Source organism: Uloborus diversus, chromosome 8 (assembly GCF_026930045.1).
Source record: "Uloborus diversus isolate 005 chromosome 8, Udiv.v.3.1, whole genome shotgun sequence".
In the NCBI taxonomy this organism is placed as follows: Eukaryota; Metazoa; Arthropoda; class Arachnida; order Araneae; family Uloboridae; genus Uloborus; species Uloborus diversus.
The window spans coordinates 19543768-19558817 of record NC_072738.1 but is presented as its reverse complement, the minus strand read 5'-3'; the positions used below and the strand labels follow the sequence as shown (position 1 = coordinate 19558817).

Genomic DNA, 15050 nt, shown 5'->3' with positions numbered 1-15050 from the left:
TTATGTCTAAGAATTAATCAGCCGTGAAAGACAGAAATTTTCATCGCTTTTCTAATTTAACGCATCTATTATTTCGTTACAGAGTTAGCAGAATATATTCAAGTCATTAGCGATATCTTCATGCTTTGTTTCGCTACGCGCGCACTGGAAAATAAAACTACGCCCAAGTATTTCTACGCTGAGATATTGAAGCTTGTATGCACATGCACAGTTCAGGCGAATTGAAAAATCCATGCATCTAAAGTTCAGCAGGATGCAGAGCTTGTTTAAGGGCAGTTGAAATTGTGACTTCGGCCGAGTGATTGTTTGTGAAGTGTTTTGGACTATAAACTGAAATGTTTCGAGAATGCGTTTTAATGAATATTTATGAATCAATGATTTTGGAATAACAAGACACTAGTTGAATATATGCATTTCATAGGGAATTTCGAATAGGTGGAAAAGACAATGAGTCTTTTGATAAACAATAAGAGCGTAGAGGAATCATATATAAGGTGTTAGACAGTGTAAACTCCTGCGCTAAAAAAAAAAAAGGAAAAAGACCCTACTCCTGATTTAAACATAATTATTTTTTTTTATATCTTGATCATTATCTTAAAGCTTTTTTTTTCGCATTGCACTTTGACGTCGGCAACGTTAATAGTTCTAAGAAGATTTAGGTGATTTTTAACTTCGTGCCAGGCACTAACGCAGCCAGTATTTCTTTTTTAGAGGCCGAGAGATTTATCATAGTAGTCTCTATATGGATTTTTACATTAAAAAACTCTTTTATTGGATTTTGTATTATATGCTGGAGACAAATGTTTTGAGGGAGCTGACCCTCAACCCAACCCCATCGTGGCACCCCTGAGATTTTTTTTTCTTTTTCAGAGACGTGTTATTTTTAGTTTTCGAGACAAGCGACATGTTTTTAACTTTATAATAAAAGGATTAAAATATTTTTTTAAAAGGAAAATCTTAATTTTTAAAATTTTCTTTATGAGTGTAACACTCTATAAACACAGTGTAGTTTGAACGTTGCTCTAATGAAATTTTTGACTGAGGAAAGGCATTTTACTGATATTTATTTTCCCAAAGTTTTAATATTATTCAAATAGGATTTGTAAAACGCAAGAAAATGAAAGAATGAACTGGCATGAAGTGTGATTTGGAAAGTTCTGTAACATTTAGTTTAGGAAATGCTTTTGGTTATGTAATCCGCTTAAAGTTTGAATTCCGAGCAAAAAGAAAGGAATTGATGAGAATATTATTCTTAATGCTGTGTTTGAAAAGTTGACAAAGAGATTGCTTCCAAATTTCGCTAAAACAACGAACTGAGAGTTCCAGTAAGGTTTGAATCTCGTGGAGCCGTAAGGAACATAACATAGTAATAAAACTTGCGTAATTTGACATTTTTTTTTTACCCCTGCAAGCCGTAAACAGAATGAGAGGCTTCCATGTGAGAGTTTTTGCCCTCTTTTGATATCGTGGGGTAAAAAACATTCCATGTCTGATGAGAGGAGTGACATATATTATTTAAGAAAAAATGAGCTAAACAATTTTTGTTGAATTGCGTAGCAGTTAGGTTTTCACGAAGTTCCTAAAGAGTGCCAAAACTACTCCTTCCTTTTGAGGACTGAATAATGTCATGCACCAAAACCATTTCAATGGAAAAACATGAAAATAAATGCGCCATGAACATGGCGTTGAGGGTGCCAAAATAAGTCCTGGATACGAAGGACACAATGATTTCCTCCAGCTAAAGGACATGATGACGCAAATGCCAAAAACTTTCCTTCATCCTATCGACATGATGAAAAATGTGCAAAACTATTCCTTCACCTGAAAGGCATGGTAATAAGTGTGCTAAATATGCTTGAATCTAAAGACGAAGTACATACTTTTGACTAAATGGCACGAGGTTAATTGTTTGATGATTTACGTCACCAGAATTTGGATTTTAAAAATGTTTAAGGTAGTAGTTGTGATTGAAAAATGCAGTCCAGAATCGACCAAGCGCAAAACGACTGTCGAAGTACTACACAGATTGCACTGAATGGCACTTTTTAGCTTTTATACTACACTAACATTTTGCCGGTCAACTACACAAATTTTCTAAACGTCTGCAAATCAGTGCAAAACGACTGTCCAAGTACTACACAGATTTCACTGTGTGACACGTTTTAGCTTTTATGCTAGCCTAACATTTTGCCATTCAACTGCACAAATTATCTAAACATTTGAAAAACAGTGCAAAACGACTGCCCAAGTACTACACAAATTTCGCTGTGTGACACGTTTTAGTTTTTACGCTAGCCTAACATTTTGCCATTCAACTACACAAAATTCCTAAACATTTTGCAAAACAGTGAAAAACGACTGTCCAAGTACTACACAGATTGCTGTGTGACAGCTTTTAGCTTTTATGCTACCCTAACATTTTGCTGTTCGATTACACAAATTTCCTAAACATTTGTGCTCGTATTGATGGAGTCTATCTCACAAAGTCATCACAATAAAACATCTATCAACCCAGCTTTGGAAAGGTTTTCTTTTCTAGTACGCTGGACATTTACTAATCCTCATAAATGCTTAGTTTCTGTTGGGAATATTTATTTTCATTTGATATTGCCAGTTTTTTAAGTATAAATTAATCTTATTCATTCCCATACGTAGAAGTTGAGTTGTTTTAATGATCGTGTGTTGAATTTGCATTTCACATGCAACAACAAAATGTTTGAAATCTTAAAAAATACAACTTAATCCCCTATTTCAGAAACATAATTTCTTTTTAATGCACATTCAAGAAATCGATAAATAAAAGATTACTTAGGTGAAAACTTTCATTTGTAAAGTTTTAATGAAAATTTCAAAATTTCCTACATTACTTTATTCTAAGACAGAATGTATCTACAACGTTTTACAAAATATTTAGTAAACCTAAAATCCGTCTAGGACTATGTTTTATATTTTTGTAACTTTTTACATTTTTTTATTTCACTTCAAATTTAATTATGAGAAAATACTTCAAAAGATAAGCGCAAAGCTACGCACATGTTCCAAAAAATGATTCAATATTTTTCTTGTGTTTTTAACTCGGAAACAAGTTTTCGTGAGCTTATTAAATTTTTGTTAAAATAGATTTCTCACTTACATTTTTTTATGTTTCAAAGAAACTTTTCAATTAATATGGTAGTCTTCTGTAAACATTCATTGCTTTTGGGTTAAAAGTTTAAATTTCTCGCACTTGAAACATTCAAAATCAAACATTCCAACATGCATATTTAACGTGACAAAATTAATTCTTCTTCTTTCTTTAATATTTCTGCTTGAAAGTTTGTTTTCATAAAGAGTTCCTATTCTACTTCACATGCCATATTAATTATTCAAATTGCTGCAAAAATGATCTTTTAAAGTAGAGACGTTTATTCTTTGGGAAATAATTGAAATTTTAAGTGTTACAAAGAAATATAGCAGAAAACACATGGGACTTATGTAAATACTGCGTCATTAAAATGCAAGCGAAAATGTCCCATTGTTTCATCTATTTGACTTTAAGATTAACGTCAGCTATGCATTGAAATATTTAAGTTCTAAAGAAACTACATTTTTAGTTTTATTCTCTCACTCGCTCTTTTTTTTTACAGTGCTGGTAAAAAAAATTGCATCACCCTCGCATTTTCACAACAATGAGATTATGTGAGAAATTTTGGTCGACAGATTAACGATGAATGTATGTGAAATTCTACAAAACTTAGGAAATAAACATTTAATAGCCGGAATCCGATAATTGCTTACGTAGATCGGGTTTGTTTCCGGGACAAGGCAAACTGCTGACCCCATGCTCATTTTTCCATTTCTCAACCTGCGTGTGAGTTTAGAGAAAAAAAAAATACTTAACCCCATGGTCAATTTAAGTCTAATGGCAGGATAAAGGTTTTTCAATCGTTACTTACCAGTTTTGCCCAATGGCACGAGCAGAATCATCCTAGTAAATGACGCTTGGAACTGAGGTAAAGTGATCCCAGATAGTAGGGAGCAATTTGTCCTCCAAAATGCCAATATACAACTGAGCATTTACTGTTCCTTGCACAAATTGAAGCCCACCAACTCCTTGATCAGAAATACATCCCCAAATCATCTGGGATACGGGATGCTTGACTGTGTGTTGTGTTGAATGCAGTCGGGATGATATTCCTCTAATTTGCGGCGCGGATGATGCAATTTTTTTTTTTTACCACCACTGTAAGTTGAGTATTTTCCAGCAACTTAATCAGTAATGTACTTTAAAGTATGTTTTTAACACGTTGTTCATAATTCATATAAATACCAGAAAACCGCCCGTCATTGTTTGACGAGTGAAAAGTGTTTCTACATTTGAACGAAGCAATTGTCTGTTTGGTGACATTTTGAACGTTGTAATTTTAACCTCAACTCCAGTGGAGTAACCCTGAACTTCAGTAGATAGCGTTCATTGTTGACCACTTTTTCGTGTCTTCATTTTCCTAAAATTGCAGTCTTAGCAGTAAAACAGTTAAATTACGGAATCCACTTAAGCCTTGTCAAAATAAAGCATTTCCCTGCATATTAAACTTAGCCAGAAAATATTACCAAATTATCATGATATGGCGTGTGTTTCATTGTTGATGATGTCAGAGCGTTACTCGGACTTTGAATTGGCTATTATATAAATGGGAATGTTGTTCTTTATTGGATGTGAGCTGTAATGTTTCAAGATCTAATAATGGGAAATGAATTACTAGTTATGTTCTCTGTCGCAATCTCACCATTTATCATGGAAAAAAAAAAGAAAAACGTATCTGTACTTGGTATTTTGAGAAAACATATCGCATTTTAGCAGAAATGAAGATAAACAAATACAGTCACAGGTTGACAAACTGAAGTAGGGGAATGTGGGGCAAAGTGAAATAGTGGGGCAAAGTGAAATGGTGAAATACTTGCTCAGCTTTTGTGCCATTTTTCTGGTAATATTTTAACTAACGACCAAACGGCACGAACTTGAGGGTCACCGATTTAGACAAAATTCTATATATAGGTTCATTTCCACAAGATATGAGCCCAGGTAAAGCGGTTTGACTGCATAGGCCCTAGTTTGGTTGTAACAAGGGTTTAAAGTTGCTATTTTGGCCCAGAAATGCAATAGCATTACCATTGGAATTTCAGACTTCGACACGTGTTCGATGTCCCTACACATTTGTCAACTTTTGTTAGTACAACGAGTGGAAGGGAGAACATCTATTTATTTATGAGCATTATTTAAGTTACTTGAAAAGTCGAAACTATGTTGCATTTTTGTTTTTGTATTTGCAATGTGCAATAAATTAGAGCTTTTTCTCCTCTCCCAGTTTTTCCTTATCATTGTGGAATATTTCTGATAGCAGACGATAAATATCCAGTTAAAATAAATGTTTTCATTAGCAAACGACAAATAATTTTTACTAGCAAAGAATTAATATAAAACCAAAATAAATAGTTTCATTTGCAAACGATAAATATCCTGTCACCATGTGATTTTGGCATTCAAGTTATTGAAATTAAAAGTAGTGTTCAATTTAAATTTGAGAACCACTTATTAAAAATTGGTATTCACCGTAATTAATTCAAAGGTAAGTGCATGCAAATGGCTCATACTGAAGTACAATAGCAGAAAAAGGGGTAAAAATGGGAATTCTAAAGGAAACTCCATTGCATTTCTGGGTCCGAATTATCAACTTTGGACCCCCGTTGCAGCCAAACTAGGGCCTATGCAGTCAAACCGTTTTACCTGGGCTTATACCTAGTGGGAATCGACCTATATCTAGGATTTTGTCCAAATCCGTGACCCTCAAGGTCGTGCCGTTTGGTAGTAAGTAGTAACAGGTGTAGTCTATTCCAATCAGGAAAGAACTACCTCTGAAGATCAAAGAATATGATAGTGTAAGCAATTTTCAAAAATTGATACTCTAATTGGAATGTTTTGTTATAGGGTCAAATTCATTATGACCAAATGATACACTATAGTTATTAGCATTTTTACTATTAATTGAGTTCTACTAATACTCAGTGCAGCATTTATTTGATTAATATCAAGTTTATTGTATTTTAAATATTTTGTACAATTAGCCAAATGCAAGGGGAACAAAGTGGTTGAGGCAAAGTGAAATAGTCGAATCCGTTTGCCTATTTAATCATTTACTTACTTACTTACGTTATAATTTATTAATTTTTTTTTACATTCCTCCATTAAATCTCACTTATTTATTTATTCATTCACTTATTTATTCATGCATTCACTTATTTTCTCCACGTTACAAATAATTGATTTATATATTTACTAGTTTATTGTTTCATTATTTTTTCATTTATTTATTCATACTTTTATTGACACATTCATTTGATCAAACATTTTTTTTTACAATCGAATAGGAAATATTTCATTGAAAAAATATTTCCTTTTGCACTTTGCCCCATGTAAAAAAAATTAAAATTTTCCACTTTTTTTGCACAAGTTTTATTGCAAAATACGTTGTTTCTTCCTTATGTAATTTAATTTAAAAGAAAAATTCCAGTTCGTTCATTTTGAAAAAGCTCAGTGATTTTAACTATTTCAGTTTTTCCACAATCCCCTACATATTATTAGATTAATTTAAAATGAATGATATTTATTATTATGCATTTATGAATGACTTTAAAATTTTGAAGATATAATGAATAACAAAGAAATCTCTTACTTTAAAATTTATGTTATCTATCGTTATCTAGATAAGGAAGTAGTTACTGCATAGCTGGAAAAATTGCAAGGCAAGATTCTAGTAGTACATTTTGTTCGGAAATAGGAGAATATGTTAGAAGGAATATACTACAAATAATTCAAAACAATTTATACTTATGTAAACATTTTCTCAGGAAAAAACGAAAGATCTAGCGGAGAAAATTATAAAATATTCAAGCTACTCTTTTAAACTAAAATGAAGTTTTATTGGAAAGTACAGAGGTTCAGCGAATGAGAATAAAAAATAAATAAATGGGAACTAAAAAATCTAGAAGTAGGATTAGTAATCAGACTTTATACGAATTTTCTTTTTTGTTCAAACTTTTGATACAAGTTTAGGGTACATCATTATTACCCTTGGTTTTCAATGCTCCTTTTTTGTACATAGAAATAAAGAATTTCGACAAATATTTTCTCGAGAACACCAGGGAGTCTGCATAAATAAAATGCATACCTATCTGAAAATAATGAAGGTATTGCCGGAAGAGATGAAATTTTAACAAATTCTTCGGATGAAATTTCAAAACTTCATTTTGTATTTATTAGTTCCTGATGAAATATTTTCTGTGTTTTTGTTTTAAAATAAATATTGTATTCAGTTCTACAACGAGGAAAATGAAAAACTCAATCAATAGCGGATTTTAACTTTGAAACTATTTATTTTCAAACCATATTTAGTGAGAGTTGGTAAACTGAAATATGTCGTAAACAATTAATTGCTGCCTTGATTATTTTTTCTTTCTATTATGTTCATTATTTTCATTGCATTATTCGTTATTTTATTTATTTGTTTTCATGATTCTTTTTTTAACTTATGTTTTACTACTACATTTCTAACTGTGTGTTCATATTTTTCAAAAATATGTATTTTTATTGAAACGTGAAAAACAATTATTCATTGTGTACAGTGTTTTGTAAATTTCACTAATAACAACACATATTTGTGATCTCAACAAATATTTAAAGGAACTAATCTTAAACTACGACGGAGTTCCAAAATACTTTAGAGCATAAAAGTTGTTTCATCTCAAAAAAAAGAGTTAAGTAATAAATAATAGTAGTAATACTCATACTAATAATAAATAATTAGGTCTAAGTATATAATTGAATGAAGAAAATAAAGACAAAAATTTAGAAATGTATTAATATTTTACTTGTCCACATGTATCATTTCAGCTGAAAACAGAGCCATAAATAACATTCGTCTACTAACTAACTGAAAATCTAAAAAAAAATAACTTTAAGTATCAAAGATTATACTAAGTGCGAAATTAATCTGTCTGAGAGACATTTCGAAAGTAATTAAAATTTATTTAAGCCCTTTTATTTAAAATGAACTAACTGCATCAATATTCGTTATTTCGGAACTTCTCGACCAATTTTGCAGATATTTCAACTGTACATACTATTGCAGGATAGTTTACATGCTTCATACGCGAAAATATACCTCTAGTAAAACACTACCTTATATGACTAATATGCAAAAAAAAAAAAAAATATCTTTCTCGTAAATGTTTTACATATCTGCCGATGTTTTACTTAAATTTATTTGCTTGAAACATTTAGCAGTACTTCCAACGGTTTATATTTTTAAGAAAAAGAATTTCTTTTTTACCTTTGATTATGAAAATAATTAGGCAGCTTATTGTTTACACAGGTTTAGTTTTTTTTATATCAATGTTTTAATTTATTTTCTGCTCTATGCTGTCACTTATAATAATTTTTATTTGTGTCAATGGTAGCTTATTTTTTTTATTTATAATGGTGTCAATAGATGTTTCCTGTAATGTTTGGATTTTCAATCTTAGGTTCCTGCCCTTAAACAAGATTCTTCCTTCACAATTCACAAGCACTACTTTTGCTTTGCCTTGCAGCAGTAAGCGTACTCGAACCAGAGCATATGCGCATTGTAACTTACTTTTCCTCTTGTCAAACGGATCCTCTGTTGAAATAAAAACAAATTGCACTTTAAATAGTTTGAATGCAAAAAAGCAAATGTTGTTACATTACACTTTTTTCTAACTGAGTGATTCTCCAAAATCTTAACTTGTGTTCGAGAAGAATAACACATGAACTGCTTGCCCCAATAAGTTTTTTTTAAACTGTTAGAAATGCTTTTCTCAATGTATTTCCATACATATGAGAACAATAACTCATTAATTTTTTTCCTTAGAAACTTTTTAAATTGCCAGAAAGTCACTCCTGGACTATCTGAATCTTTTTCTCCAATGTACTTAAATTTTTTGAAAATTTTATTTCAACATTCCACAAGTTAAGTTTGTAGTATATCAAATTATGCATATTTCAAAGTGTAAAATAACATTATTTTAATCTGTTTAATTGTTTAAATAATCCAAGTACATCATTCAAAAAAAAAAAAATCAGTTCATGGTTTCCATGTCATTCTCATAATCTAGGAGTTAGTTCAACTATTACAATTAAATAAAGCAATGTTGAGTCTGCTGTATAGCAAAACAGTTTATTCTCACCATTTTTTTTTTTTTTTTTTTTTGCCTTCGTAGACTATTTTTTAGTTATGATTTGCCTGTTGGTCTTATTATAATTTTGACATTCAAAACTGAAGCATGTTAAGTTTTTTCTGTCACTCTCCAACTTTTCTGTTTTGTGAAAAAGGTTATTTTAATTTTTTTTTCTGTTTTGCGTAATTTAATTAAAGGTTAATAACACTGGGGAACAGCAACTTCGTTTTTTGAAATCTGTCGCTTGTTTTCAACTAACTTTTGGCTTCTGAATCCAAAAACAATCGTAGGTTTTGTCTATCACGTCAACTTTTCAAACTACCGAATACCCTCAAAAATCACACAAATTGTGTACAAGATAAGGTAAAATAAGGTGAAAACTTCCTAAATGCATTGTTTACAATGAACAATTTTGTCCCGACAAGGGCATTAACAGTTACCGCAAGTAAAATTGTGTATTTATACATATTAAGGTAAAAATTGTCGCTTATAGCTTTTTCTGGGGTGTTTAATATGTGGACATTCTTGCTTGATGTTCCAGCAATAGTCAGCTATCACATGAGAATCCCATCTACCTATCAATCGTGTCTCCACGACCCTCAAATCCTGGTGGAGTTGCTCTCCTTGTTTGTTCATTATTGACTGAACCAAGATTTTTCGGTAAGTTTGCAAGATGGCTATTTAAAAAATGCAATTTGATGCTCACGAGGCAACCAAGCATTTGGAACCTCTCCAAGAGTTGCTGGACAATTTCGGCTAATTCTGTGCTCGTGTATTTTCAAGAAAGTCTTTACTAATGTTTTTGAGTGCTAACCAAGCATTCTTTTGAATTTTTTACATTGCTCCGATGAAAGTTTCATCTTTAACAAGCTGCCGAATCTGTGGACCATCAAAAACATCGGCCCATAGCTTTTCAAATGACGGATTGATGGCAAATGAGAGAAATGATACTTAGGTGAACAACAATGCTTCGTGATACATGCAGGACCGGATCTGTGCACGAGGGTGGTTCAAAATTACATGTAAAAAAAATGTTTCTCCTAGATAACAGGACACCCCTCAAGTTTTTTAGACTTGTGGATAACAATACACTGGCAGAATTTCAGCTTCCTATTTCAACTGAAAAAGGGTGCTCAACCCCCTTCCCCAAATTTCATTAATATGGGGAGGGGGGTTAAAAAATACATTGAACTGAAAAAACCATGCTACGTATTATAATATACACGATTAATATTCATATACATTGCAATAAAATGATTATTTACAAAAAAAGAGCTGGGGAAATTAAATAATTGTAAATTTGTGACATTTTCTATGCTACGGCTAATGTTAAATTGAGGGGTCATTGAACCCCTTCTAAAAATTTGAGTAGGAAGCTAAAACTTTAACAGCATAATACTATAAGTATGTCTAAAAAAAATAGGGGGCGTCCTGGACTCTAACTGAAAAAAAAAGTTTTTTTGAACCACCCTACTGTGCAACCGCAGTCAGAGTTGGGCAAATTGTAATTGCATTGACAATTAAAGATTAACAATTGATTAATTGGAAAACGTAACCACAACAACTAACAATTGATCAACTGTAATTGTGGAAAATTACAATTAACAATTAATTAATTGTTAATTGTAGTTTACTACAGTTAACAATTAATTAATTGTTAATTGTAGTTTACTACAATTAACAATTGACGATTGTTCTGTGAATTTTAATTAAAACTAACTCAGAAAAAAAATTACTGGTTTTGTACAATATATTCTACAGACGACAGGTCTACCTGGAACGTAGACGCTAAACGAGTACCATATTACTACCTAACTATTTAAATACACATGTTAGCAACAAATAAAATACCAATAAAATATCAGTAACTTTCAGTAACTTACCGCCCAATAGCCTGGGCTAAAGCAGAAATATATGAAATACTCGAGTTGAACCGAACCATTGCTTCGGTCACTCGTCTGGTCTGCGTTAATTCTATATTAGCTACCAGTTTGTTTGGCACTCTTGGCTTCCTTAAGAGGTTTTCCATCTCCAGCTTTACTTTCCTATGCCGGGCTGATAAGTGCTAATAAGCACGAAACTGCAGTCCTAGGCTGGAAATGCTTGAGCTGGCGGTGTATTTCATGTATTAGTAACTTTATTACGAGCAATAAATTATTTACTGCAGCATATGACTTGTCTCAAAAAATCTTATAGCTCCAGCAAAATATCCTCAAAAAAGGTATAATTCATTTAATAATTAAAAAATTGTGTTCGTACTAGTAAAAGTCCGAAGAACATCCGAGGAAAATTACAGAAATGCATCTTAATTACACGATTTAAAAATAAAAAAAAATAAACAGAGCGGTCTCTTAGACGTCCCCTGTTATGTTCTTCTTTCTCATTTCCCCTGTTACAGGTTAAACTATAAAACAATGATTTGCACAATTTTAAAACACTTAATTAAAACACAAACATTTACGTGTGGAAAAAACTTGCCAAGACGAGAATAGTTCACGCGGCGAGCGAGCAATCAACACTGAACGAAAATAGGAATTCGATTAATACTTTGAACTCTGTACGCTGCGCTGTACCTATTGATACATTAAGTTAATTGTTAGTTTTAATTGTTTCATAAAACAATTTAAAAAATTAATTGCAATTATTTTAATTGTGAAAAGCGATTAACGTACATTAATCTAATTAAATTAATTGAAAAGAACAGTTAATAGTTTAATTGCAAATAATTTAATTGCAATTACTTTTTTAATCAATTAACAAGTCAATTGAAAAAATAATTGATTAAAGCCCAACACTGACCGCAGTGCGGGGGACGGGATACGTTCGTAAGAGGTCCTACGGCCCAAAAAATGTAAAAGAAAATTTAAAACAACAAGCGCTAAGACACATTAACTGCGCAAATACACAATGCTATGGCCTCTGGGGAAGGAAACTGTAGATATTGTTGCAGGAGGGCCCAAAAAGGGCCAAAAATTTTTAGAGTCAGGCCTCGATCCATGCTCAATTCCGCGGAGAGTAGTCACATGAAAATAAATTGTAGTGAAAAAAACTTGACGTGAGAGAAGAAAACTAACTACAGTTTTGAAATCAGCATGCCTAATTAACTATAAAACAACGCAAAAACCAAACTCAACAAAAATTATTTTACAAATTGTTCCCAGTGTAATCAATAAATAATTTAAAACTTTAACTTTAATTCTGGGCTTCGGTAACAGGGTCCATGTACGGTTAAAGTGAATTATCCTTTTTTTTCCTTTAATTAAGCTTCTCATAAAAAAAATTAAAGAATTTTTATTTAAAAAGAACTTGTGATTAGAAAATGTCACGTTTTTGGAGAATCACTCAACTACAGTTATGAAACTTATCAAATTACGTGTGCATCTTCCATCTGACAAGTGATTTATAAATATTTTTATGACTTTATCTCTTATTTTAATCTAATGAGATGACTATTCTGTTTTTGCATTCCTTCCATAATTTTATCTTTTTTTTTGAGTAAAGATTATCCCAATCAAACGAGACGTCTAAATATTTTTTTTTTATTTTGAGTAAAGAGTATGCCAATCAAATAAGGCATCTCGATATTTTTGTTTCTGTTAAATAAAGAGTATCCCAATCAAATGAGACATCTTGATACATTTTTCTTTTGAGTAAAGAGTATCCCTATCAAACGAAACATCTAGATTTCATTTTCTTGGAAAAGGTTTCGTGGTTATTGCTTTTTAAATGTTACGAGGCCATGATACATTTCATAGTAGGATTTTTCTAGTGACATTGAAGAAAGTTTAAATTTGATGAAGCTCCTCCATGACATCTTTCGTCCACGATTCAATTCCCCCTTGGTGAAAGAACAATATCATTGTTTAGATTAACCAAAAATGCTAATCAAGATATTATTGTGTCTTTTGGTGCATACATATTAGGTGCATGAGATGCACTTTGTTTACCACCCAATTTCAATACAATACAAGACAATTCATACAAGGGATTAGATGGCCTTTGAAAAAAAAAAAAAACTATAGACACATCATTATCTTATATACCCTAGCTATTTGACAAACTCTTTGATAAAGCGAACGGGATTAAAGACGGAAACTGCAGCCTAACCAGCTCCTACTATTCCAAAATGAACAACATTTAGTGCTAGTTTACAAAAACTAATAATCTGCTACAAAACATACAATGTAATAAGATTGAACTTTGTCATCGTTTAAAGCATCCACAAAGTATATCTAAAAGTGCTATTTCAACTAAAAACATTAACATTAGGTGTCGCTATAAACTTTATGCCTTTTCTTCCAAATATTTTAACTCTTATCAATGTTTGTACAACCGAGAAGTTTATTCCATAATTTTGATCATATGTGTTAATGGCATTAATAACAAACCAGTTTTTGAAGTGTGAAGTGGTAGACTTTCAGTTTCTAGTATGACAGTCATAATTCACTTCTTGTATTTTGACTATTTGCAAATAAAGATCATTTATTACAGAATTGTATGTTAAAACACCAACAATACGAGATCTGTTAGAAAAGCATCCAAATATTTACACCACGAAAAAATAGCATATGTGGAGCGCTGGAAACCGAATCATTCTAAAAGTAGTCTCCTTGGAACTCCACCTATTTCTCCTAGCGGTGCTTTGACTGTTGGAAGCATTCTGAAAAGTCTCGAAGTTTAGCTCGGCTGTTGTTGAAGCCTGTGACTTTTTGAAGTTATGAAAAACAACAGTTTTAAGAATCAAATCTTAAGCACAAAAGATGCCCGTGATAATATATAGTATTGTTTTAACTGCACATATCATTAGTTAAATAATATGGATGCTGATTTTGGATACAGTTTTGTTCAATATAATAAAATAAATGTTACTACTGAATATACCTCATGGCATTTTAAGAAAACATATCGCAACCATAATGTCATCCCATGTCTGAAATCACGTTCATTTTAGAGAACTCTTGAGTTTGAGGAACATACAGACGTTTCAGGGGAGCATATCCCTTGAGTTAGGAGCTGATCAAACCGCAGAAGGTTGTTTTTGTTTTGTCCAAACAAGTCTGAATCAAATGCTCCCAAATCGACACCATATAAGTGGTCTGCATCTTTTTACATCCATCACTGCAACTTGATGCAGTGGTGCTGCTCCAGGCGTTCTGATATTTTCCTTGAAATTGAAAAACGGCGAGAGCACTATACACTAACTCAGTCAAAGGCTGCCTTCCAGCGCCTGACGCTCCAGACGGAAGGGAAAAAATCCCTCACGTGCACAAAGGATCAAAGTCAGCTAATGCAAGTGCGCTTGATTCATATCATTCAGGTTTTCACAACAAAAAAAGGAATAGACTTTTCTAACGCATCTCGTATAGTCAAAAATTAAGTAGGTTTGGAATAAAGTGTGTTTCACATAATGAAGGAAAGAAAATGTTACGTTTATCATCTGTAAAAATTTAACGCTTTCGTTCTCAATGTTCAACAAATGATTTTAGACATCTTGGTCGAATGAACAAGCTATTGTTAATTATTTTCTTGAAATGTGGAATAAACAATGCCTATAATGGAAAGTCATGATTGTTTCTTGTAATAAATATGATCATGTTGATGAAGAAGAAAAATAACGAGAATTCAGTAGTGCTAAGAAAGAAATTTTGATGATACTGGCGAGGAGTCTGCAGCTTTCCAAAGGCTCATTTCATCATAAAATATAACGTAATATATAATCAACTCATTTTTACTCAAAATTAAAATTTTCCGCAGAAAATTGTAGTTTGTTAATCAGTGACTCCTTTATGCAAGAGTTTTCAACTTATTGACATACACAG

General features: G+C 31.9%; 1 protein-coding gene across 1 annotated transcript in view; it reads right to left on the bottom strand.

The window, feature by feature from the left end:
* LOC129228294 (glutamate receptor ionotropic, NMDA 2B-like) overlaps positions 1–15050 on the bottom strand; it is a 188612-nt gene that overhangs the window by 48421 nt on the left and 125141 nt on the right. The window contains exon 9 of the mRNA XM_054862972.1: positions 8670–8693. Coding sequence (XP_054718947.1) covers positions 8670–8693 — 24 coding nt within the window. The remainder of the gene's footprint in view (positions 1–8669; positions 8694–15050) is intronic.